The 24,179-nt window shown below is 35.7% G+C and overlaps 1 protein-coding gene across 3 annotated transcripts in view; it reads left to right on the forward strand.

Annotated features, from left to right (window-relative positions):
• Positions 1-24,179, forward strand: part of BMPR2 (bone morphogenetic protein receptor type 2) — a 192,472-nt gene that overhangs the window by 155,751 nt on the left and 12,542 nt on the right. For all 3 annotated transcript variants that reach the window (XM_014784748.2, XM_087435629.1, XM_087435630.1), the window contains exons 6-11: positions 182-412; positions 1,150-1,264; positions 5,307-5,467; positions 6,179-6,326; positions 11,906-12,042; positions 23,974-24,146. In XM_014784748.2, coding sequence (XP_014640234.1) covers positions 182-412; positions 1,150-1,264; positions 5,307-5,467; positions 6,179-6,326; positions 11,906-12,042; positions 23,974-24,146 — 965 coding nt within the window. The remainder of the gene's footprint in view (positions 1-181; positions 413-1,149; positions 1,265-5,306; positions 5,468-6,178; positions 6,327-11,905; positions 12,043-23,973; positions 24,147-24,179) is intronic.

Below are 24,179 nucleotides of genomic sequence, written 5' to 3' on the forward strand. Positions count from 1 at the left end.
AGGAGCTTCCTGAGCCATCTAAGACATGGACTTTATTAGCTTCTTGATAATGGAGTAATTTGAACAATAAGCAATAGAGAGCTGTGGCATACATATGGATTTATACTTCATTAATTAGTAAATTTGATTTTTTAGTTGTGATATGAATTAATATCTTGCTTTCTTCAAAACCAATTTACAGCTAATTGGCCGGGGTCGATATGGAGCAGTATATAAAGGTTCCTTAGATGAGCGTCCAGTTGCTGTAAAAGTGTTTTCCTTTGCAAACCGTCAGAATTTTATCAATGAGAAGAATATTTACAGAGTGCCTTTGATGGAACATGACAACATTGCTCGCTTTATAGTTGGAGATGAGAGAGTCACTGCAGATGGACGCATGGAGTATTTGCTTGTGATGGAGTATTATGCCAATGTAAGTTCTTCATAAAAAATAAACTTACATTTATATTAGCTGTCAATCAGATTTTCAGGAGGACCACTGTTATGTAGAGCATTGCTGGTTTGCACACTGGTTATTAATGGTCTGTGATGAGATAAAGATTTCACACCAGAATGTGAATCAGCTAAGTCACTAGTTAATTGTTTAGTTCATCTCTCTCTCCCTCTCCCTCTCCCTCTCTTCAGCAATAATTTCTTGATGAAGCAAGCAGTGCTTTGACTGACGTTCATCCTGGTGCAAGCTCCTTATCCCAGACTGGTAATAAGTAGTTTGTGGATGAGCACCTTGAGTAGCACTGACACATGCATATTTACAAATGCCTTCTGTTTTCTACTTGTAAAATATAAAAATATAATTTGTATTTGTACTGGTGAGAGATACAATGTAAAGAAAGAGTCTGAAAGACTTTTTTTTGTATTTTAATTTGATAAAGAAGCATTTAAAATGAAATAACCATGCATAATTTTTAATTTTGGAGAAATAAAAATTGATAATATTTAAATTCTCCTTTCCATCCCCTCCTCCTCTTTCTATCCACAGAAATGTCTTACTAACTCTGTTGAGATTCTGAAATATCATAATTCATTAGATCTCTATGGAGTCCTAACGTATGCAATCCTTTATAAGGCTGCTAACTTACCTCCTCATGTTCAAGTAAATTAATTCCCTTTTTTGTTATTTTTTCTTTTTGTATTTTTCCCTCTATATAGGGATCTCTATGCAAGTATTTGAGTCTCCATACAAGTGATTGGGTAAGCTCTTGCCGTCTGGCTCATTCTGTGACTAGAGGACTGGCTTATCTTCATACAGAATTACCACGAGGAGGTAAGACAATGAATGGAAGATGAATAACACTCATGTGAGGTCAAAATTCACAAAGGGAAATTTTATTCATGTCTTCAAAGTGAAACTATATTTTATATTATAGCAGATTTATTATTAGCCAGTTGTTTGAACGATCTGGCATGAGGAAATTTATTTGAAATGTAACAGGAAGAATAAGAAAAAGAACTTCAAGACTCTAGAGGGGTCCTGGATCCTGTTGAGAATTTGATTAAAGCTCTGAACACTCTCTCTGCAAAGATACACATATGGTCATACTTTAAAAAAATGTTCTTTGATTCTAGGGGTTCTCAGACCCTTTGAAGTCCACCTATGGACCTGACTTAAGAACCTCGTGGCTAGGCTGTTATATTTTCCTTGTATTTATTGTGCTTATTTAAATGAACTGCAATGCATTATCAGTTTTTTGGTTTAACATCACATGTATCTTTATTCCATAGGTTGGTTGGTCTTGAGTATGAAACCCAAATATATCTTTTTATGAGCTAGAGTTTGGTTTGCTCAAATCTATGGGGGGGGCGAATAACAAGCTTCAATAAGAACAAATTTTTCTTTTCTTTCTCTAAGAAACTAGAGAGACAGTCTGAAATTGGTTTGACAGCACCATGGTATTATTAGAGCCCTAGGCTCCTATATTTCTCCTCCATTATGCTTTATATATGGCTTACATCTTCAAGGTCACCTCAGTATTCATCATGCTGTATTTTAATCAGCAGGGAAAAGGGAGGGAAGGTAGAAGGAATTGCCCCTTCTGCCTCCAGAAGTCCCACTCTTATGCTTATGTTTTGTTTCCCAGAACTTAGTCCTAGCTTAGCTACCACCCTTAGCTGCAAGGGATGCTGAGAATATAGGTCTTTTTGTAGCTGGGTGCATTGCTGCCTCAGATAATATTGGGTTCTGTTACTAAGTAGGAAGAGGAGAATGCATGGTGGGAAATCAGTCTTTGCCAGTGTTTCGGAACTGTGTGGTTGTGTTCCTTACTATACCTACAGTTTTCTTCAGCTTTTATGCACATTTTTGCTCATTCTTCAAAGCATCTCTTTAATACATTTTCTTTCTCACTTTATTTCAAAATACACTTCACATCACAGGCTCCTCTAAATTAGCTTTGCTGTGCAAAATCTGTCTTTGTGCTTTCTCAAGCTTTCATCCCTTACAGCATTTTCTTGTCATACTATAGACCAGAACATTGTTTTTTCAGTTTCTCTGTCCTCTGTAGTGAAGAGAATCCTTAATGTATCCATTTCTTAGATCTTTGTTCCCTTGTATAATAGCATAGATCATCTTTTCTAGCTGCTGCTTCATATATAAATAATTTCTCCTGAATAATTTATCAGTTCTTTTATCTTGACATCTTGCTTTTCCTGAATACAGAATTGACCAATGTTATTTCCTGTGTCAGCATCTTGGTGCACTTAGTTTAGTGCTCTAGCACATTAACCATTTGGACTGTGTATTTCCTTACTCTTAAATATTATTATAACTCCTTTAAAGAGCTGGCTTAGCACCAAACTTAAAATACCATCCTAATCCCCCGTTTCAAGGCTTGCATGATTCAGCAAGGTTTCAAGTCAAACACTGGCTGAAAACAATGATTGCCCTCAAATATGACTTTTATTTGAATGCAGATATTACTCTCAAACATTACCTAATATTATCACTAAATAGTTAAGCTTTTGTAAAACTGAGTATATATATGCTATTGTAAAAAACAAAAGTATAGTAACTATTTGAATTTATGGTTTTGCTTAGTTATTAAAAAAATATTCCAAGTATACTATACTATTTCAAAACATTTAAAGTGTCATTTCACTTTTTTTCAGAGAACTATTCTTCCCAGTATCTTCAGATGTAACTTTGCTGTTTAGCATAGAAATTATGTAGTAAGGAATATTACTATTATTATTTATTCAGCTGTTTTTTCTTCAGAATAAGGAGGAGTTGAACCTGTGTATTTATTTTTAATTGGTTCTCCCTATGAATTTTTTTCCTAGTGATAATATCAATGTAACTTATTACCACACACACACAAAAGTCTAAGAAAAAAGAACATATACGTCAGTCAAACCTAACCATAAAATTACTATTAAATAGTTTATGTACATCCTTCTAGGTCCTTTGCTCTGTGTGTGTGTGTGTGTGTGTGTGTGTGTGTGTGTGTGTGTGTGTGTGTTTATGTTTATATAAATATCCACAGAGACTATTTTTTTGTTCAGGTTTTATTTTTTAACATAATTAAAATAATTCTATGTCCTACTTTCCTTTGAGATATTTGCCTAGTGCAGTGCTACTGCCCAGGGCAAAATTATTGTATATTCCACTTCTTTCTCTACACCCTGTCCCCCAAAATAAAAACAGATTAAAATGAATACTGAGGGGAACTTTAAGGGGAAAAGAAGTCTCAGAAGGGCAGTCTGTAATACCCTTTGCATTGGTGTCCTCTCTTCTTTTCCCTTATTTCCTCCCTTGCTCCCTTCCTCCTTTGCTCCCTACCTCTCCTCTTTTTTCTTTAGTAGTAGTGGAAAGTAGTACCCTATTTTCCCCTCTGGTTGTCTCATTGACTCATTGCGTGTTCTCCCCATTCTTAGCCTGGTTTCTCTGATGTATGAGATCTTTTAGTTTAAGTATTGATTTGGTATTAGTGTACAAACATTTTCCAGTGTCTCTATAATTTCTTATATAAATATCAACTTGAGATTATACCACATATACTTATGTTGTGGTTTTATCCAGAGTAAGAAAAGCAGCTCTTTTAGGGATTGGGTGAGCCATGTTAATACAAGCTTTGGAAGGCTGGGCCAGGAAATCGGAAGGGGAGAAAATGAGAAAGAAATCAACTCTTATCTTTAAAAAAAAAAAAAAAAAAAAAGAAATCAACTCTTAGATAAAGAAACTCAGTAACTACTATTTTTTCTTCTAGTTGTGCTGTTGCTTTATTTTTCTTTTTTATATCACGGGAATCATTATTCTCTTTAGTTTCAATGGTGAAATTGCAGTCTAATACTCGTTAATGAGAGTAATAAGTGTAAATACTGAGTCTATTTGTGCCTAAATAGAAACACTCAATAAACTTATCATTGACTTTGTTCTGATTGCTCTATTTCTTTGTATACCTAGGGAGTTATTTTAAATTTCAGAAATCGTGCCATAGGATTTTTTTTTCATTTCAAGAGTTATGGTTTTGGTTAAGATTTACATAAGGTTTCCTTATAGAGAGGAAAAACTTGTTATGTTTTTGATGTGGTGCTTAGGTTAGATATTCTTTCAGTGAGGAAGCATTTACTGTATACCAAGCCTTTCAAATTCAGGTAAAACATGTTCTCTTTATACCTTCATAGAGCATACAGTCTAGTGATAAACAAGTAATGGAATGAGTATAATAGTGCTTTGCTTCTCTGTAAAGTCAGAAAACAGATTTTCATATCTTGCTGAGAGATACCAGCTCCGCCACTTGTTCTCCCAGTCCATTGTAAAACTATTTCTATTTTGATTTGAAGAACTGAGGTAGGCTTAGAAACATAGCTGAACCTCAGGGAACAGAGATGTTCTGTCACAGGTTTGATCTGTTAAGCCATAGGCAAATAGTATAAGATATATATACAAATTTTGAAGGCATGTCAGTTTTTCATTGATACTAATTTTAGATAAGTTGACTTTTTTGTTGTTGTTTATACCAAATATTCCTTTCTCTATTGTCTCCTTTTGCTACCCTAGAAATGAAGAGGAAAAAAATTGTGTTAAAATTAGAAGCAACAGCATGTTGGCTATTAGTTGCAGCTGAATGTTTAAAACTTAATTAATTACACATGCAACAGGAATTATGTTGTAAAATATATTATAATGAGAATAGTGATGATTGTGAGTTGAAATTTTGATTTCTTATGTTCTTTTTGTTATTAGAAAATTAATGAGCAGAAAAATAACACTATCTTCTTTATTTATGTAGTCCCTATTACCAGCACGCTCATTTCATGTCCAATAGTGCTTCTTAAACATTAATAAATATTTGAAATTATCCAAACAGATCATTATAAACCTGCAATTTCTCATCGAGACTTAAACAGCAGAAATGTCCTGGTGAAAAATGATGGAACCTGTGTTATTAGTGACTTTGGATTGTCCATGAGGCTGACTGGAAATAGACTGGTGCGCCCAGGGGAAGAAGATAATGCAGCCATAAGTGAGGTGAGTGAATACAAAAGGTATCACACTGACATGCTTTGAAAACATAATGAATTGCATTAAAAAACGCACTACTCAGGACAATTATCCTTATATGCTACCAATTATAGCAAATTAGGAATTACAAAATTAAGAAATACAGAAGACATTGCATAAAGTTCATCAGTTTGCTATGGAAATCACTGCCATTTCAACCCATTTTTGGCAAGCACTAGGAGGAAGTTTGTAGGAACTGATTTTTGAAGCAAGTGTAAAATTACCAAGTTTGAGATAGGACAGTCACCTTCTGACAACACTATTACATTGTGGAACAGATCCTTTCTGACCTTTTTCTCTGCATTCACATACACATGTCTATACATACGTATATATGTTTTTGTGAATTTTTAAAAATATTAAATAGTGTACATATTGTTTTGCAGTTTTCTCATTGTCTTACAGATTTTTTTACATTGATATACATAGGAAGGTCTAGCTCATTCTTTTTGATTGATAAATATTATTCAGTAGGGTGGATTTACCCACAGTTTATTCAAGAAGGGTATTTTATAGATAAAAAATCAGGTATAGAAAGGTTCAGTGACATACTTAGGGTCAAATAACATATCATTGACATATTGTTGACATGCAATTTATGTATAACTTCTGGTCTAATGTATGCTCTTCAAAATATGCTACATTCTGTTTTGGAATATTATCACTCTAATTTATCAGGTTGGCACAATCAGATATATGGCACCAGAAGTTCTAGAAGGAGCTGTGAACCTGAGGGACTGTGAATCAGCTTTGAAACAAGTAGACATGTATGCACTTGGACTAATCTATTGGGAGATATTTATGAGATGTACAGACCTCTTCCCAGGTAAGAGAACTGCTGTCAAAAATTGATAGATGTTTTGAAGTGAAGCAGTCATATCTTCTTTTTCTACCTATATTAAATAAGTCAGCTTTTATGTATGTTTTTACTTTCATTTAAATCTTTAGTTCATTGCCATCTAGTGTTCAGAAATGCTATTAGCAGAAGCATGTGAATCAGGAAAAACTTTTTAAAAAAGATTCCAAGTTTGCATCTGAGTGCAATTAAATTGATGGCTCATAATAGCTTATCTAACTGTGTTTAGTTTGGTCTCTGCCTTAGCAGTCATCATTTTCCTTATGCCCTCCATGAGCATTTGATAAGCTACACTTAACAGTGTTTCCTGAATTGACCCAATAAAGAGTTAGAAGCAGTGAATTAATTATCCGTTGGAACGCTTTTTTCTTTCTTTCTTCCTTTCTTTTTTTCATTTTCCCTTTCTTCCTTTTTCTTTATTCTCCCTTCTTGCCTGCCTGCCTTCCTGCCTTCCTATCTTCCTGTCTTCATTCCTTCCTTCCTTTCAATGAGAGAACAACTCATTTAATGTGAATGCTTGTTTGAGGCTTAATTGAAATAGCCAAATGAGTTTATGGTTTTTCTCCTTATGTTAGGGTTACATCACTGTCATTATTGTCATATAAAAACTTAAACTAGCTACCAGTATGTGCGTTGCATTCTTCTAGATGGTGTACAAAATGATTTGATATCTATGGTCTCTATCTTAAGGAATAACACCAATAAAAGCATAGAAAAAGGAAAAATGTTTTATTCAAAACATTCAAAAAAACCAAATTTATGAAATGAAACTATTTTAAAAAAATAGAGATTAATAATGGGGTTGAATTTTTTTTGCTTTAAAAACAGTGAGCAAAGGGCCGGCTCCGTGGTTTAGCGGTTAAGTGCGCGCGCTCTGATGCTGGCGGCCGGGGTTCGGATCCCGGGAGCGCCCCGAGGCACCACTTCTCCGTCCAGCGCGAGGCCGAGTCCCATGTACAGCAACTAGAAGGATGTGAACCTATGACATACAACTATCTACTGGGGCTTTGGGGGGAAAAAACTGAATAAATAAAATCTTTAAAAAAAAAAAAAAAAACTGAGCATTTAACAGTAGTTTATAATTCTAAAATATAATGAAATGCATTAATAACTATTTAGATTAACTACAGGTCTGTCAGTTCTTATTTAGAAGTATATTTTCCAGTTAATTGGAAGTACAGGGTACTCAATTGAAGTGTTTTTCTGGAAATAGCAGCAAATGCCGTAGTATCACAGTAGTATTGGAACTTTGGACCTTTTGGAACTTTTTACTTCTATCACTGGAGCTTGTGGCCACAGATTTTTTTAAATATCCTAATGCAAAATTTTTTTTTTTTTTACAAGCATGTTTGACTAAAATGATTCTCATATCAGCATTGGTACACTGTCATCAGCAACATTTTTTGAACAACTATTGCTTCCAAAGAATAAATATTGCTTTTTGTCTAATCAATAATAAGGAGCCATATCAGATGTTTGAAAAGGGAAAGCCAATTAAATCCTGTTTGCACATTATTTTAGCAGATATGTAGGATGAATTGAAATAGAAAGAACGAAAAGGAGTTTGAAAAAGAAATAGGGTATTATTATTTAATGGATACAGAATTTCAGTTTGGGAAGATAGAAAAAGATCTGGAGATGGATGGTGGTGATGGTTACACAACATTGTGAATGCACTAATGCCACAGAAGTGTACGCTTAAAAATGGTTAAAATGGTAAATTTTATGCTGTGTATATTTAACCAGAGCGAAAAATTAAAAAAAAGAAGAGAGTTGCAGGGGCCAGCCCAGTGCTGTAGCGGTTAAGTTTGCACACTCTGCTTAGCGGCCCGGGGTTCACCAGTTCAGATCCTGGCCGTGGACATACAGACCACTCATCAAGTCATGCTGAGGCAGCGTCCACATAGAGCAACTACTAGAAGGATGTACAACTATGACATACAACTATCTCCTGGGGCTTTGGGGAGAAAAAAGGAAAAAAAGGAGGAAGATTGACAACAGATGTTAGCTCAGGACCAATCTTCCTCAAAAAAAAAAAAAAAAGATTTGGGGGCTGTTTGTTAAAAAAAAAAAAAGGAGAGTTGCATTAAGATACCTATAATCTTGGATATGGAAATGGGGAAAAATAGGCACATGTGAGAGAAAATGTAGAGAAGGAATCTGTGGTTCTGGAAACTGGAAGAAAGTTTATTGAATTGAGAAATATTCAGACATCTGAGAACTAGTGAAGGTGGCAACCAGGAACTTAAGAAAAAATATTGGTTTATGTTGGAAAGATGAGCTAATTATGGAGACTTTTGGATGGAATATTGACAGACGATTGAAGAAATATTTTAAAAGAATAAAGAGGATGTTGAGAGAACTAAGATTAAAATGATTATTTGGGAATTGTCTACATAAAGATGGTAATTGAGAATTTACAAGTGGATGCACTCCCCTAAGAGAACAAATGAAGAGAGAGAAAAATTGTTGAATTGAATATTGGGAGACCTCCCCACCAAGTAGGTTAGTTAAGAAAACAAATGATCGGGGCCTGCCCCGTGGCCTAGTGGTGAAGTTTGGTGCATTCTACTTCAGCGACCTGGGTTTGCTTCCCAGGCACAGACCTGCACCACTCATGCTGTGGCAGCAACCCACGTGCAAAATAGAGGAAGACTGGCACAGATGTTAGCTCAGGGTGAATCTACCTTAAGCAAAAAGAGGAAGATTGGCAACAGATGTTAGCTCAGGGCGAATCTTCCTTAGCAAAAAAGAAAAAAAGAAGAAACAAATGATGAGAAAAATAGTGAGAAAACTGAGAAATCATAGTATCTTGGAAGTCAGTGTTAAGAACTGGATTGATAGCAATAGACGTAATTGAAAGATCAAAAAAAAATAAAACTAAGGAATGATCTTTGAATTTGAGTAGGAGGAGGTCATTGGTATTCTTAGAGGAGTTTCTGTGGAACAGAGAGGACAAATATTAGAGTGTGGGAGGGAAAAGTATTAAAAAGCACAGGCAGAGGATACAGAGCACTCTTAAAAAGTTTAAGAATGAAATAGGGTGGAAGTTGAAAAAAAAGGATTCCCATAAACATGTTAATAAATCTAGAGAGAATAACATATAATAATGATAAAATTCTTGCAAAACATTTTTTTAAAACTTCTATGGTATACCTCCAGATACAGTACGTGCTTTATTATTAAATGGAAACACTGTGTACTGAAGGCTCCCTCTCTCTGTAAAATATTAGAAAAATAAATGAATTAAGTGTCTTTATTACAAAGGAACAGTGAAATGCTGCAACATTTACGTAAAGGAGGGAGAAGAAAGGAAGGAAGGAAGAAAAAAAGCAAGAGAAAGAAAAAGGAAGAAAGAGGGCCGGCCCCGTGGCTTAGTGGTTAAGCGCACGCGCTCCCCTGCTGGCGGCCAGGGTTCAATCCCAGGCGCACACCGACGCACGGCTTCTCCAGCCATGCTGAGGCCGTGTCCCACATACAGCAACTAGAAGGATGTGCAGCTATGACATATAACTATCTACTGGGGCTTTGGGGGAAAAAAGAAAAAAAAAAAGAAAAAGGAAGAAAGAGAACACGTGTAATGTAAGAAGGGGACCAAAAAAGTTCCTAACTGCTTAGAGACATAATTAACAAGTAGCAAATGAGGTGAGAAGCAAGGAATGATCTGATATTCTTAGATATTTGATCTATTTTGGACAATTTGAAAGAAAATGAGATTATAAAACTTCCCTTGAGAAATCTAGTGATTATAAAGTTTTAAGGAAATCCAATATATCTTCTAATATCTTCCTTGATGATGATGTCATTAACATTCATCTTTGTATCCCCAGTGTCTAATACTAAGTTAGCTCTAAACAAGAATCTATTGAACAATTAGATTTAGAACCATGAAGATTTAGTAGAAATTTGATAATTCTTAATGTCATTCCATTCACAAAACAAGATTGTGTATCAATTTCATGTAGCAAGTTTTCTGATTATAATTTAGACCTAAATAAAACAAATAAATAAAATTGTGAATTTTTAATTATTCTACTGAACCAGCATTTGAAGAAAAAATAACTAATAAATAACACTTGGAATGTATGTATATGTGTTGTATATATGTCTCAGAGAGACAGATAAAATATACTAGTAAATATCTTAGAGTTCATAGATGGTATGGGTTGAGGTTTATCATATGAGGTTTCATGAAAGAAAGTGATATATTAACTGGCAGGATTAAATCCTTTAGTTTTGTCTTTCAAGTTCAATGTTGATGGTAATTGATCAAAAATAAGTATTTGCTTAAATGTTTAGAGTATGTGAAATATCACTTGTATTTATAGATAGTACAATATTGTAAATAATTTGGGCTATGCTGCATAGATTATGGAATTAATCTTTGTAAATCTTTTTTAATGTTGGTGGAGGGCAAGTATTTATAGGTTGTTTTCAATATTTCAAATATTCAAATTGAAACATAAAACTTAAATTACATGTTTCGTAATGTACTGTCTATCTGGGTCATTATAACTTTTCTATTATCTCTGTGTGAGTGAGATAAGGAAGGCAGACATTGCCATTTTGCTGAAAGGAAAACTGAAACAGAATAGTTAAATGACTTTTCCAAGGTAGAGGCGAAGCCAAGATTAGAGCCTAAGTGTCTTATCCTCCATCCTGGTGTTCTTCCTTCTAATTTATCCTGCCATCTTAATGGGGTGGGGAGAAGGCCAAGGAGGCAGGAAGAGTTTCTATTTCTCCTGTGTTCTTTGCCAAGATTTTGACTAGACCATTGGTTTTCTAAGTGTTGGTCCCAGAGGTCTTCAGGGTGGCTTAATATGTTTATTAAGTTTAATTTGATCACATTTTGAAAAAATCATAAGCCTCTCATCACAAGCAGCTGATTGTGCTTATTGGTGATGAATAGGGTTATTAAGCAATGGTAAAATAGTTAATGATACTTAAAAATCCTTGATCTAGATACTGCTTGTTAAGAGGAATTTTTTGAAAAATTAGTATATTGATTTTTATGTCAAATAGCCATTATCATAAACATTTTTGTGAGATTTGATATAATCTGGATGGACTATGATAGAACCAATGACATAATGAGACATGGTGACTGTACAACCCCACCTACTTATATTTAGTTCTACAGACATGTTTGTTGTACTAGATCCTGGACTTTCTCCTCATATTTACCACTCTTGATCCCTGTACGGGATAAGAATTCAGACATATTTTCAAGTATTAAGTATGCTTTATATATATAATAATCTCCCCCCCCATTTAGTAATACTAGAAACCATTTAAAAATAGCTATCCATCATTGAAACTACCATTTAATTCATCAAGCAGAGACTATTCCAAGTAAAGCATTTATTAATAATGCATTAAACCCACAACAGAGTCTCTTTAGGATTTCCAAATATGCCTGAAAGGGTTAAAAAAAAAAAAGATTGTGACACAATTTCTTTGCTTACTTAGTATCAGAAATATTCCTGTTATTCTGTCATTTTATCATAATTGAAAATGTTACTCTATCTTTCTTTTTAAAAAATACACAGGTGAGTCTGTACCAGAATACCAGATGGCTTTTCAGACAGAAGTTGGAAACCATCCCACTTTTGAAGATATGCAGGTTCTGGTGTCTAGGGAAAAACAGAGACCCAAGTTCCCAGAAGCTTGGAAAGAAAATAGCCTGGTAAGAAAAAAACAAATTGTTAAAAAGAGGACTTACAACTGAATATGTTTTAATGTTGTTTGAAGCAAAAACAGACTGTTAATAATGTTAGTAGTTTTTAGAGTTGTCTAATGCCAGAAATCCAACTTACTTGATTTTTATGATGTTCTACATTTTCAAATTTTTCAATATAAAAAAAGTCCCCTTTTTTGGTTCAGTTTCAGTTTTTTCCAAGTATAAAATACTACTTAGAGAGACTAACTGTTGTGTCTGAAGTTTGCCAGATTGGGTAACAGCTGGAATAATTAACATGTTAATATGTTAAACATTATTGAAGTGCCATCTTATTCTCTTGAGAGTGGTACCAAAAATGTTAATTAGTGCAGACTTACATATTCAATTAAATATTAAATTAAAATAGAAATTTAAGCTACACTAAAAATAAACAAATGTACAGCCTATAAATTCTGCTAATTAAAAATGCAGCTCACAATGCTGAAATATCTTCGAAAGTTCCCGCTATTTCAGTAAATTGTTGCTACAGCACTAAAAACATCTTACAAACATTTACATACACACACACATACCCATGCTGTCTCTCTCTCATATAATTTTCTTTTTACATAAGTAGGGTCATCTCCTTATCCACTATCATTTCTGAAGCTTTTTTTTTTTTTTTTACTTATGGACAGTTTTTCATGTAAATACCTATAGATGTATCTCTTTGTCTCCATTTGGTCAGTATTCCATTGTATGATATGTGTATCATAATTATTGAATTATCCCTTATTGATCACAGTACCTTGTATTTCTTATTTTAAACAATTTTTTAAAAGAATTAAAGTTATGCCTATACATGGTAAACAAAATCAAATTAAATAGAAAGGCATAAAACAAGTAAATGGAAAAGGAAAATACTACTTATGCCTACCACCACTCTTCAGAAGTAGCTCCTATTAACAATGTTCTGAGATTTTTGTTTCTAATTTTCTCTTCCAGAGGTTACCAGTATAACTTTAAATACTATATCTATTCTTATTTCTTATCTCTCATTTACACTCTCCTAGTTTTGTAATATTGTATCTGTTATTAATTTGTTTTCTCTACAGATTGATCTAAAAATTTAAATAAAATAAAAACATCAGAATCGTGCAGAATTATGATTTTGTTGTCATCCGCTGCACAACACAGAGTTGTGCTTGGACTCATAGAGAAGGAAGTAAAAAATCCTATGTTAGTTACTATAAGCCCCTGCTGCTTGAGGAAGAATGTTTCAAAAGTCACCATCCACTGGATTCTTTTTGATTTTTTTGCCATCTTTCTTTCTCTTTCTTTTTTGCTTCTTTATAGGTTCTACGATGAAGCAACATTTTTTAAAAAGTCTCATTTTCTTTCTTGTAAATCATTTTTTCTTTGATGATGTTCCTCTTTAAGTAATGTCTGTTAGTATGTGCATGGGTAGTAAATATTATGAATCCTTGCACGTTCAAAAATGTTTCTAGAGCCAGCCCTGATGGCCTAGTGGTTAAAATTCGGTGCACTCCGCTTTGGTGGCCCAGGTTGGGTTCCCGGGCGTGGAACCACACCACTCGTGTGTCAGTGGCCATGCTGTGGCGGCGGCTCACATAAAAGAACTAGAAGAACTTACAACTAGAATATATGACTATGTACTGGGGATTTGGGGAGGAAAAAAAAAGAGAGAGAAGAAGATTGGCAACAGATGTTAGCTCAGGGCCAATCTTTCCCAGCAGAAAAAAAAAAAAAAACTTTCTATCTTGAGCCAGCCCTGATGGCCTGGTGGTTAAAGTTCGGTGCTCACCACTTCGGCAGCCCAGGTTTGCTTCCTGGTTGCAGAACCACACCACCCACCTGTCAGTTGCCATGCTGTGGCAGCAGCTCACATAGAAGAACCAGAACGACTTACAACTAGGATATACAACCATGTACTGGGGCTTTGCAGAGGCAAAAAAGAAAAGAGGACAATTGGCAACTGACGTTAGCTCAGGGCAAATCTTTCCCAGCAAAAATAAATAAATAAATAAGTGTTTCTATCTTGCCCTCACGCTTGAGTAATAATTTGGCTGGGTAATAGTTTCAAGATCAAAATCATTTTCCTCACAACTTTGAAACCACTGCTCCATTGTCCTCTGGCATCCGTATATGTTAATGAGAATTTCAATGCCAGCGAGTCTCATTCTATTGCTTTTTGTCTTTTTGTTTTATCCTCTTGTTTTCTTTTCTCTATGAGCCTTTAAACCTTTTACTTTATCACTGGAATTATGAAATTTCACTTGGATGTATATAGGCATGGATCTTTTCACAAATTTTGCTTTGCACTGGACAGATTTTCAGTTTGAAAATTCAGAAATTTCTTCAATTCAGAGGAATTTTCTTATGTTATTTAAAAAATTATCTCCTTTCTTCCATTTCTTCCTTCTGGAATTCCTATTAGACAAATATTGGACCATGTGACATTCCAGGTCTCAATTTTTTTTCTTGTATTTTCCATCTTTTTTTGTTGTACATTGTTCAAGATTTACTCAGCTTTACCTTTCAAATCACTTGTTTATTTTTCACCTTTACCATTCTATTAGTTATCTTTTCATTAAAATTTTACTTTCCTGGGCCGGCCCCGTGGCCTAGCGGTTGAGTGCGCGCGCTCCGCTGCTGGCGGCCCGGGTTCGCATCCCGGGCGCGCACCGACGCACCGCTTCTCCGGCCACGCTGAGGCCGCGTCCCACATACAGCAACTAGAAGGATGTGCAGCTATGACATACAACTACCTACTGGGGCTTTAAGGGGAAAAAATAAATAAAATCTTTAAAAAAAAAAAAAAATTTTTGCTTTCCACAGTCATATTTATAATATCTAGAAATTCTTGGTGGTTGCTTTTTCCATAGCAATCTGTTCTTGTTTTAGGAATGTAATAGGAATTTGATTATCTCTGAAGGTGTAAATTGGAATTTTTGAGACTTTATATGAATAATTTTCTTGATTATAGTTAAAGAACAAAAAGGAAAAAATTTTCATTAGGCAATTTAAATCATTTAAATATGTATTTTCACATTTTAATTTTAGGTTGTTTTGGTAGGGTGAGAATATTTTCATTCTGGATCCTGACTTATATGGGTGGTGGCATGTCAGAGAGCAGCTAGAGAGATGTTACATTTCCATACAGAGTGAGATTGACTGTTTTCTCCATTGATCATCTTTGTCAGTAGATTACCTTCAAGGAAGGCTTCTGCTTCAAATGAGATTGAGTTCTTCTTCAAGTATGAGGCAATTGAAGACCTGTTACCAAGCATGTATGCCCAAGATTGCCTCCAAACTGCAGTCCCTGCTGTGGGAACTGGGACAGATCTTTAAGAGGTCCCTGGTAGCAGGTGAGAGGCTGAATCCTTTACCAGGATGCATTAGGTGTGCCAGCCTCACAGTAGAGCATCTCTCAAAGAAAAATCTCTGTGTGAAATTTTATCTACTAAAGTACAACTTCATCTTCCTTAAATTGTTTTATTTCACCAGAGAAACTGGACTCATTATTTTGAAGTATCTCTTGGCAACCCTACTATTACAGGATATGCATCATATGCATATTTACCTGAAAACTTTTTACTCCGCATTTAGACTAGGTTGCTAAGTAAGGGATAAGTAATGCTTGGTTCACTTCCAACTGATCCATTTAAATCTAATGTGCTACAGTGAATAGAACTGCTTCTCTGCAATGATAATCCAATACTACAGTTAGACAGCAAATGTATAGTTTATAAAAAGAAATATTCTTGTCTAAAAGAAGACCTTTTTGCTTCATAGTTGCATTGAAATTAAAAAACACTTTTGTAGTAGCAAAACTCAAAATCTTCCAAATATTAATGAATGTAAAAACTAGTTTTAAAAACTGCCGGGGACCCAAACATAGATCATAGACCTATACAATTTCTAGAAGAAAACACAGGAGATAATCTTTGTAACCTTGAGTTAGGCAAAGACTTCTTAAATATAACACCAAAAGTATGATCCATGAAAAAAAAAATTGATGCATTGAACTTCAGCAAAATTAAAACCCTCTGCCCTTATAAAAACACTGTTTAGAGAATGACACAAACCGTAGTCTGAGAGGAAATATTTTTATTTTTCTTTCTTCAAGTTCACTGATTCTTTCTTCTCTGCTCAAATCTGCTGTTGAACCACTCTAGTGAATTCTTTATTTCAGGTTTTGTACTTTTGAGATCTGAAGGGTCTTTGTGGTTCCTTTTTTATAATTTCTGTCTCTTCATTACTGTTCTCCATTTGTTGAGATGTTATTTTCCTGGTTTCCTTTAATTCTTTGTCCATGGTTTCTTTAATTCTGTGAGCATATTTAAAGTCTTTGTCTAGTAACTCCAGTCAGTGACTGTATTTCCTCAGGAATAGTTTCTCTAAATTTCTTTTTTCCTGTGAATGGAGCATACTTTCTTATTTCTTCACATGCTTTGTAATTTTTTGTTTAAAACTGGACATTTTGAATATCATGATGGGCAAAAAGGAAACAAAAAAAACCCCAAAAGATAATATTCTCCAGGTCTTTGCAGATTGGCTCTGTATTGGGGCCCTCCTTTAACACTTATCCAGGCCTTTTGCAATTCTGCCTTAGCCTTCACTTCCTGCTAGCGCTGAGCCTAAACACCAGGCAGTTATGAAGCCTATGGTCTTCTGTGAGCATGTGTCCTGCCCCAGACCTGTGCATGGCTTTTCTAGGTTCCCCTATATGCAGGAGCTTTTCAGAGCTCTTATTCTCCAGTTTCTCATGCCCCAGCTTTTCCTCTGTGACTTTCGGTATTTCTATTGTGTGCCTCAACTTTTGTATTTTTCCCCAGGCTATAGCACTTATTTTGTTCATTTGACTTTCCATGTTTTTGAGGAATGTTCTCCACTTACTCATAGCCTCTTCTCTGTCCTGAGAGAGTTCTGAGTTAGGCAAAACAAAGACAGGCCCCATGCATTGGTCCTCCAGGGAACTCATAGATGTGTCAGAACAAACAGTATAATTCTTTGGGAACAGGATCACTCTGCTCCCTCTGGGACCAGGTACCCACATTGGGAACACAGGCTGCCATCTTCATATCTGCCACCACTCCAAGGTGAGTGTGGGGCAAGACTAAATTAAAACACCACAAAGTTCTCCTACCCTGTTAGTGGCCTTTCTTCTCCTGGTTGTGAGTTTACTTGGTTGCTGTAAACATTTGAGTAACTTCCAGAGTTTCAGTAAGATTGATTCACCAGGTTTTTTCGTGCTTCTGAGGAGGAATGTCCCCTGGAGGTCCTTCCTCTGCCGTTTTCACTGATGTCCTCATAGGATGAGTTGGGAAATCTTCTCCCCTCTTAGATTTTCTGGAAGATTTGTGTAGAATTGGCATTCGTTTCTTAAATGTTTGGTAGAATTCATTAGTAAAGCCATCCAGGGGGGTTTTCTTTATGGGAAAATTTTAAATTACAATTTAATGTCCTTAATAGGTATAGGAACTATTCAGACATCTATTTCTTCTTGAATGAGCTTTGGCAGTTTGTGTCTTTGAAGGAATTTGTCCATTTCATCTAAATTATCAAATTCCTTCTCAGTATTTGTTTGAAGACATTTAACTCCCCATTGGTGACTTGATCCTCCTGTTTCAGTATAGTTTATTTCCTTGATCTTCTCTTAGCTACTTTTTTTCTTATTCTGGGGTATTCAGCTTTGCGTTATATATTTCTGGAACAACTTTCTCTGACCAAATCATTGTTTCTAAGACCCTCAGAGTCATGTTTATAGTCATCCTCTTTGAATTCTCAATTATTCTTCTAATTTTTCCTTTTCCCAATTTTGTATTAATAGTTTACTTCTAAATATTTACTTGTGTAAATGACTTACCAACCATTATTTTAACATTGTTTGGAACTTATAATAGATTTTCTTCAAAAAAACAATTAACTTGGAACTTTTATAACAGAACCCATTTATCCACTAGGAACTGCCTGTGTTCTATCAGCATAGTTTAGAGGCAGTCAGCCTAGGGTAATCTGTAAACCGTGGAGCTATGCTATCTGGGCTTTGATGTTAGCTTTGCCACTTATTAGCCATGTATCCTAACTTCTCCTCTGGGCCTCTTTTCCTGCATCTGAAAAATGGGGATGATAATAATACTTACTTCATATAAGAATTAAATGAGTTAGGACAGAGTCTAGTATATAGTAAGAACTCAGCCCAGCTACTATTATTATTCATCAACAATGATTTTGTCTTGAAAATGGAAACTTCTTAGAGGTAGGGACCAGGGTTTCTATTTACCAGATTTTCTTCATCATCCAGTACAATGCCTCGATGAATGTCTTATTTTTTTATGTCTCTCTCTCTCTCTTTTTTTTTTTGTGAGGAAGATTAGCCCTGAGCTAACATCTGTTGCCAATCCTCCTCTTTCTGCTGAGGAAGATTGGCCCTGTGCTAACATCTGTGCCCGTCTTCCTCTACTTTATATGTGGGATGTCTGCCACAGCATGGCTTGATAAGCAGTGTGTAGGTCCATGCCTGGGATCCAAACCTGTGAACCCAGGGCCACTGAAGCAGAGCATCTGAACTTAACCACTACACCACCAGGTTGGCCCCCACTGTCTCATTTTTGATAAAGAATTTTTTTTTTAAAGATTTTATTTATTTATTTTTTTCCCCCCAAAGCCCCAGTAGATAGTTGTATGTCATAGATGCACATCCTTCTAGTTGCTGTACGTGGGACGCGGCCTCAGCATGGCCAGAGAAGCAGTGCGTCGGTGCGCGCCCGGGATCCGAACCCGGGCCACCAGCAGCACAACGCGCGCACCCAACCGCTAAGCCACGGGGCCCGCCCCTGATAAAGAATTTTAACAAATTATTTCCCAACTATATAATGAAAAGTAACAAATTTATCCTCATTCAATGTCACTATTTCCTCAAGATATAGAAAACAGCCTATATTCAATTTTTAACTACTTGGATTTTGGTGTTTCTGAGCTCCTCTGGGCCAGCAGTTGGTGAATGGGACTCTGTACAATAGATAGTGCTCTGTTTTTGAAAAGGAAAGGTCCCTTTCAGTTTTGTGTGGAAAGGTGTCCAAATCTTTGCTTTAGAAAAATTTCAGTGTGTACACTTCACTGTGTTGTACTTCATATTTAGTAATTAGGAACATGAATGAAACTATAAATTTGTGTGTGTGGTGTGTGGTGTGTATGTGTTTAAATAAAAAAGTAATAGAGTTTCTCTGGAAGAATACCCGAGAAACTGGTAACACTGGTTGTCTGTAAAGAGAATATGGGTGGTTGGTGGATAGGGATGGGAGGGAGAGTGTATTCTCTCTTTGACCTTTTGAATTTAGTGACATATACATATATTACCTATTCAAAAAAGCCATGTAATTAAATTAAATGTTTTTCATGCATCTGGTAAAAATTCAAACAAAGAATTGTTTTTAGCAATACAAGAAATATGCAGTGAAAACTCTTCCACTTACCTTGGACATCCAAAAGCTTCTCCGAAGAAACAAGCACTGTTAAGTTCCCTCAGTAAACTTCCAGAAATTTCTATGCATTTCAAGACTATATGTTTTTATACCCTTTTCTAACATACAAATGAGAATTACTATACCCACTTAACCTTACTATTTTTACTTAGCAGTTGGGAACATATACATCTTCCTAATTCTTTTGATGCTACATAGTATCCATTGTACTGTAAGTTTTTAGCCAGATCCCTAATAAAGGACATGTAGATAGTTTCCAGCTTTTGCTGTTATAAATGACACTGTGGTGAATATCTCATACATGCATTTTCTGCAAATGTATAAGTATAGTTGAGGAATAAATTCTGGAAGTAGGATTGCCGAATCAAAGAGTAAATACATTTAAAATTTGTTCTTGCCAGATTGCCTCCAAATCGATGGCACTCTCAACAACAATATATAAGTGCCTGCTTTCCCATCACCAACACTTCGTGTTGTAAAATTTTATTTATCTTTGTTAGTGTGATAGGCAAAAGGGATCTTGTTTTAATTTGCAGCAAGTAGTAGAGCCAAGATTTGAAGCCAGGCTCTTAGCTGACCTGGTGCTCTTACTACAAAGCTGGAATTAATATTTTTAACTACTACACTGTACTCAAATTAGTAAATAAGATTGAGCATCTTTGCATATTTTATATGGCATTTGCATTTCTTGTTTATGTGCCCTTTTTCCATATTTCTATTATGGGTTTACTATCTTTTTTGTGTGTGTGTGAGGAAGATTGGCCCTGAGCTAACATCTGCCAATCCTCCTCTTTTTGCTGAGGAAGACTGTCCGTGGGCTAACATCCATGCCCATCTTCCTCCACTTTATATGGGACGCTGCCACAGCATGGCTTGACAAGCGGTGTATCGGTACGCGCCTGGGATCCGAACCGGCGAACCCCAGGCTGCTGCAACGGAGTGCGTGCACTTAGCCGCTTGCGCCACCGGGCCGGCCCTATCATTTTTTAAATGTATTGTGACTGGCAAGCATTATAGAAATAATTCAGCCAAGAAACATCAAGAGATGCTAAAACTAGTGGGTGAAAAGGTGAATGCAGAACAGGATATTTACAGAGGTTTTAGGTACTTCCCCTCAAGAATACTGATTGAAATAGAAAAAGCACTGATTGAATACAAAAGGGAAAAATGGAGCTTCAGAGTGGAGAAACCTAGCAGATACCAACTCAGTCATTTGATCAAGGTTAACTTCACTAGTAATGGGACAAATCAAAATTTGGACCACAGAATAAGATGCAATGAGAGGAACACAGGATCTCTTCTGTGATTTTCTGCCAAAGATGCAAACTCTGAATCTAATCACGAGGAAACATCAGAAAAATTGAGGAACGTTCTAAAACGCCTCTGGCCTATAATCTTCAGAATGTCAAGGGCATGAAAGAGAAGAAAAGTAAGTGTGAAATTATTTCAAAAGAAAAAGAAAAAATATTTGTTTTATAACTTTTGGGACCAATTCATTTTTTCAAACCAATATCAAAATCCACTAAGGTAAATCAGCAAATAGTTTTTGGAAGTATATTTTTCACAAAAAGTTAGTTACAGTTGATTCCTGAATTTATTATCTTCAAATCCAATTCAGTTTTCAATCCATTGTATACAGGCATACTTCATTTTATTGCATTTCGCTTTACTGCGCTTCGCAGATACTGCATCTTGCAGATATTACGTTTTTTACAAGACCCTCCACCGGCAAAAAGATTATGACTTGCTGAAGGCTGAGATGATGATTAGCATGTTTTAGCAATAAAGTATTTTTATTTTTATTTTGTTTTATTTTTTGGTGAGGAAGATCAGCCCTGAGCTAACATCCGATGCCAATCCTCCTCTTTTTGCTGAGGAAGATTGGCCCTGGGCTAACATTCGTGCCCGTCTTCCTCCACTTTATATGGGACGCGCCACAGCATGGCTTGACAAGCGGTGCATCAGTGCACAGCCGGGATCCGAACCTGCGAACTCCGGGCCGCCAAAGTGGAGCACGTGCACTTAAACACTGCGCCACCGTCCTGGCCCCATCAGTAAAGTATTTTTAAATTAAGGTATGTACATTGTTTTTTTAGACATAATGCTGTTGCACACTTAATAGACTACAGTGTAGAATAAAGATGTATGCACTCGGAAACCAAAAAATCCATGTGACTTGCTTTATTGCAATATTAGCTTTATTTTGGCGGTCTGGAACCAAACCCACAATATCTCCGAGGTATGCCTGTACAGTCTTTCCTCATTATTCACAGATTTCATATTTGGAATTCAACTCCTTATGAAAACTTATTTGTAATCGCCAAATCAATACAGTCTTGTGTCACTTGATGATGGGGACACATTCTGAGAAATGTGTCATTAGGTAATTTCATCATTGTGCAAACATCATAAGAGTATACTTATGCAAACTTGCACTCCTAGGCTATACGGTACTAATCTTATGGGACCACCATCATATATGCAGTTCATCGTTGACCGAAATGTTATGTGGCACATGACTGTACTCAAAACATTTTTATGGTCCTTCATAGATATACACAAAGCAGCGGAAAACTTGAGTCACCAGATGTACGTTTTTAACCGAGGTCTAAAAAGGTGCTCTGCCTTCTTGTTTCATCTCTTATACTGTAAGCAAGTGTCCTTTTTGCAATTTTAGTGCCTCATTTTTCACATTTTTGTGCTTTTTTTTGGTGATTTCACAGTTTAAAATGGCCCCCAAGTGTAGTGGTGAAGTACTGTGTAGTATTCCTAAGCACACGAAGGCTGTGATGTGCCTTATGAAGAAGGAAAACGTGTGCTAGATTAGCTTCCTTAGGGGATGAGATATAGTGCTATTGGCCATGAGTGCAATGTTAATAAATTGATAATATGTATTTTAAAAGTTGTCTTTAAATAGAAACACAAGTAAAACAAGATTATATATTGATCAGTTGACAAAAATGTTGTGGCCAGAGGCTCACAGGAACCTAACCCTGTACTTCCCCCAGGAGCAATGGTTCAGTGTTTAGTAATTCAGTGTTTAGAGCAACTTTCTAGAATATGACTACCATAAATAACAGAGTCAACTATATTTCTGACATAAACACCAACTTCCACTTCAGGGAGGTACACGGTTCCCCTCAAATTCCAGATGATCAGTATCTATTCTTCAAGGTCTTCCAAATTTTTAGAAATAGGTAGATCATTATTATTTAGTGAGATTCTTAATTGACTGATGCCTATCTGTTATTTGAATATTAATTTTTACCAGTCAGAGCCTGGAACATATATTAAAATAGATTTCAAAATTCAGCCTTAAAAAATAAACTCTTTGATCTGTGCTCTGGCCAGAATTGGGGAACCAGCAATGCTGCACTGAGGCAGCTCAGAAGTAGCTCAGAAGAGCCAAGGGAGTGGGGAAGATGGTGTCAGGGGTGGGCCATGGTGCCCATATGCAGTGAGCTTGTGCCCAGAAAGAGCATTATCAAATTTCCTGCACGTCCAGTGTTCAGATTTGTTTGATACAGAACACAATTTATTAGGAAACATTAAAACTGTTGCCAAGATTGCTAATAAGAATTTTAGCTTAAAATAGGCTTGCCAGATAAAATACTCAGATTAAGTATTGCATGGAATGTACTTATACTAAAAAATGATTTTTCACTTATCTGAAATTCAAATTAAGTGGTATCCTACATTTTTATTTGTTATATCTGGCAACCCTAGCCTTACTTTTTTGCAAGTAAGTGTTTTAAAGGCACAAGAAGTGTAAATATCAATAGGCAAAAAGCTTGGTAAAAACAAATCCATAAAAAAAAGTCTGAAAGGATTCTGGATGACAGTCCATCAACGTATACAAAAATCTGTTTTTTAAAAGGATTTTTAAACCAACTTTCCCCAAAGGGAGACTATTGTTCATTGCTGATATATATCAGTACTACAGAATGGAACTGCTTTTGATACTGCTATTGAAAGTAGTTTAAAGAAAAAGAAAATGCCAAGTGTTTAAGTTTTACAGTTGGAATGAAGCACTCTTTACTAGGAGTAAAAGAGAAAAAGCTCACCTAGAGATGGAAGATAGCCTGGTGCCAAAATTCCATCAAACTCAAAACTTATTTTTGAAGTGGAGTTCGAGGCTATGGCTTGAAATAACAGTGCTGTGAATCAACAACAACGTAAACCTGTGGCCTTGAAGAAACGTGTAACTTATTACAGCTCTTCATTCTTATGGATAATTCTTCAAGGAGTTAAGTTAAATAGCTTGCTTGCTTACTTGCTCCTCACCTTTTGAGAAATGTGACCCTTTACAAATCTCTGAAGTCTAAAATATTTTATTATAGCTATGTAAAATATTGGTTAAAGAAAACTGATTTTTCTTTTACCTCATGTCACTAAAAAACTCAATACTTATTTTTTTAAGATAAGTTGTTTGACATGTACTTTATTACAGGCCGTGAGATCACTCAAGGAGACAATCGAAGACTGTTGGGACCAGGATGCAGAAGCTCGGCTTACTGCACAGTGTGCTGAGGAGAGGATGGCTGAGCTAATGATGATATGGGAAAGAAACAAATCTGTGAGCCCCACAGTCAATCCAATGTCTACTGCTATGCAGAATGAGCGGTAAGGGTTTGGCATCCATCAGTCAGAATTGAA

Source organism: Ceratotherium simum, chromosome 9 (genome assembly GCF_057802395.1).
Source record: "Ceratotherium simum simum isolate JZ-2026a chromosome 9, ASM5780239v1, whole genome shotgun sequence".
NCBI classification, from domain to species: domain Eukaryota; kingdom Metazoa; phylum Chordata; class Mammalia; order Perissodactyla; family Rhinocerotidae; genus Ceratotherium; species Ceratotherium simum.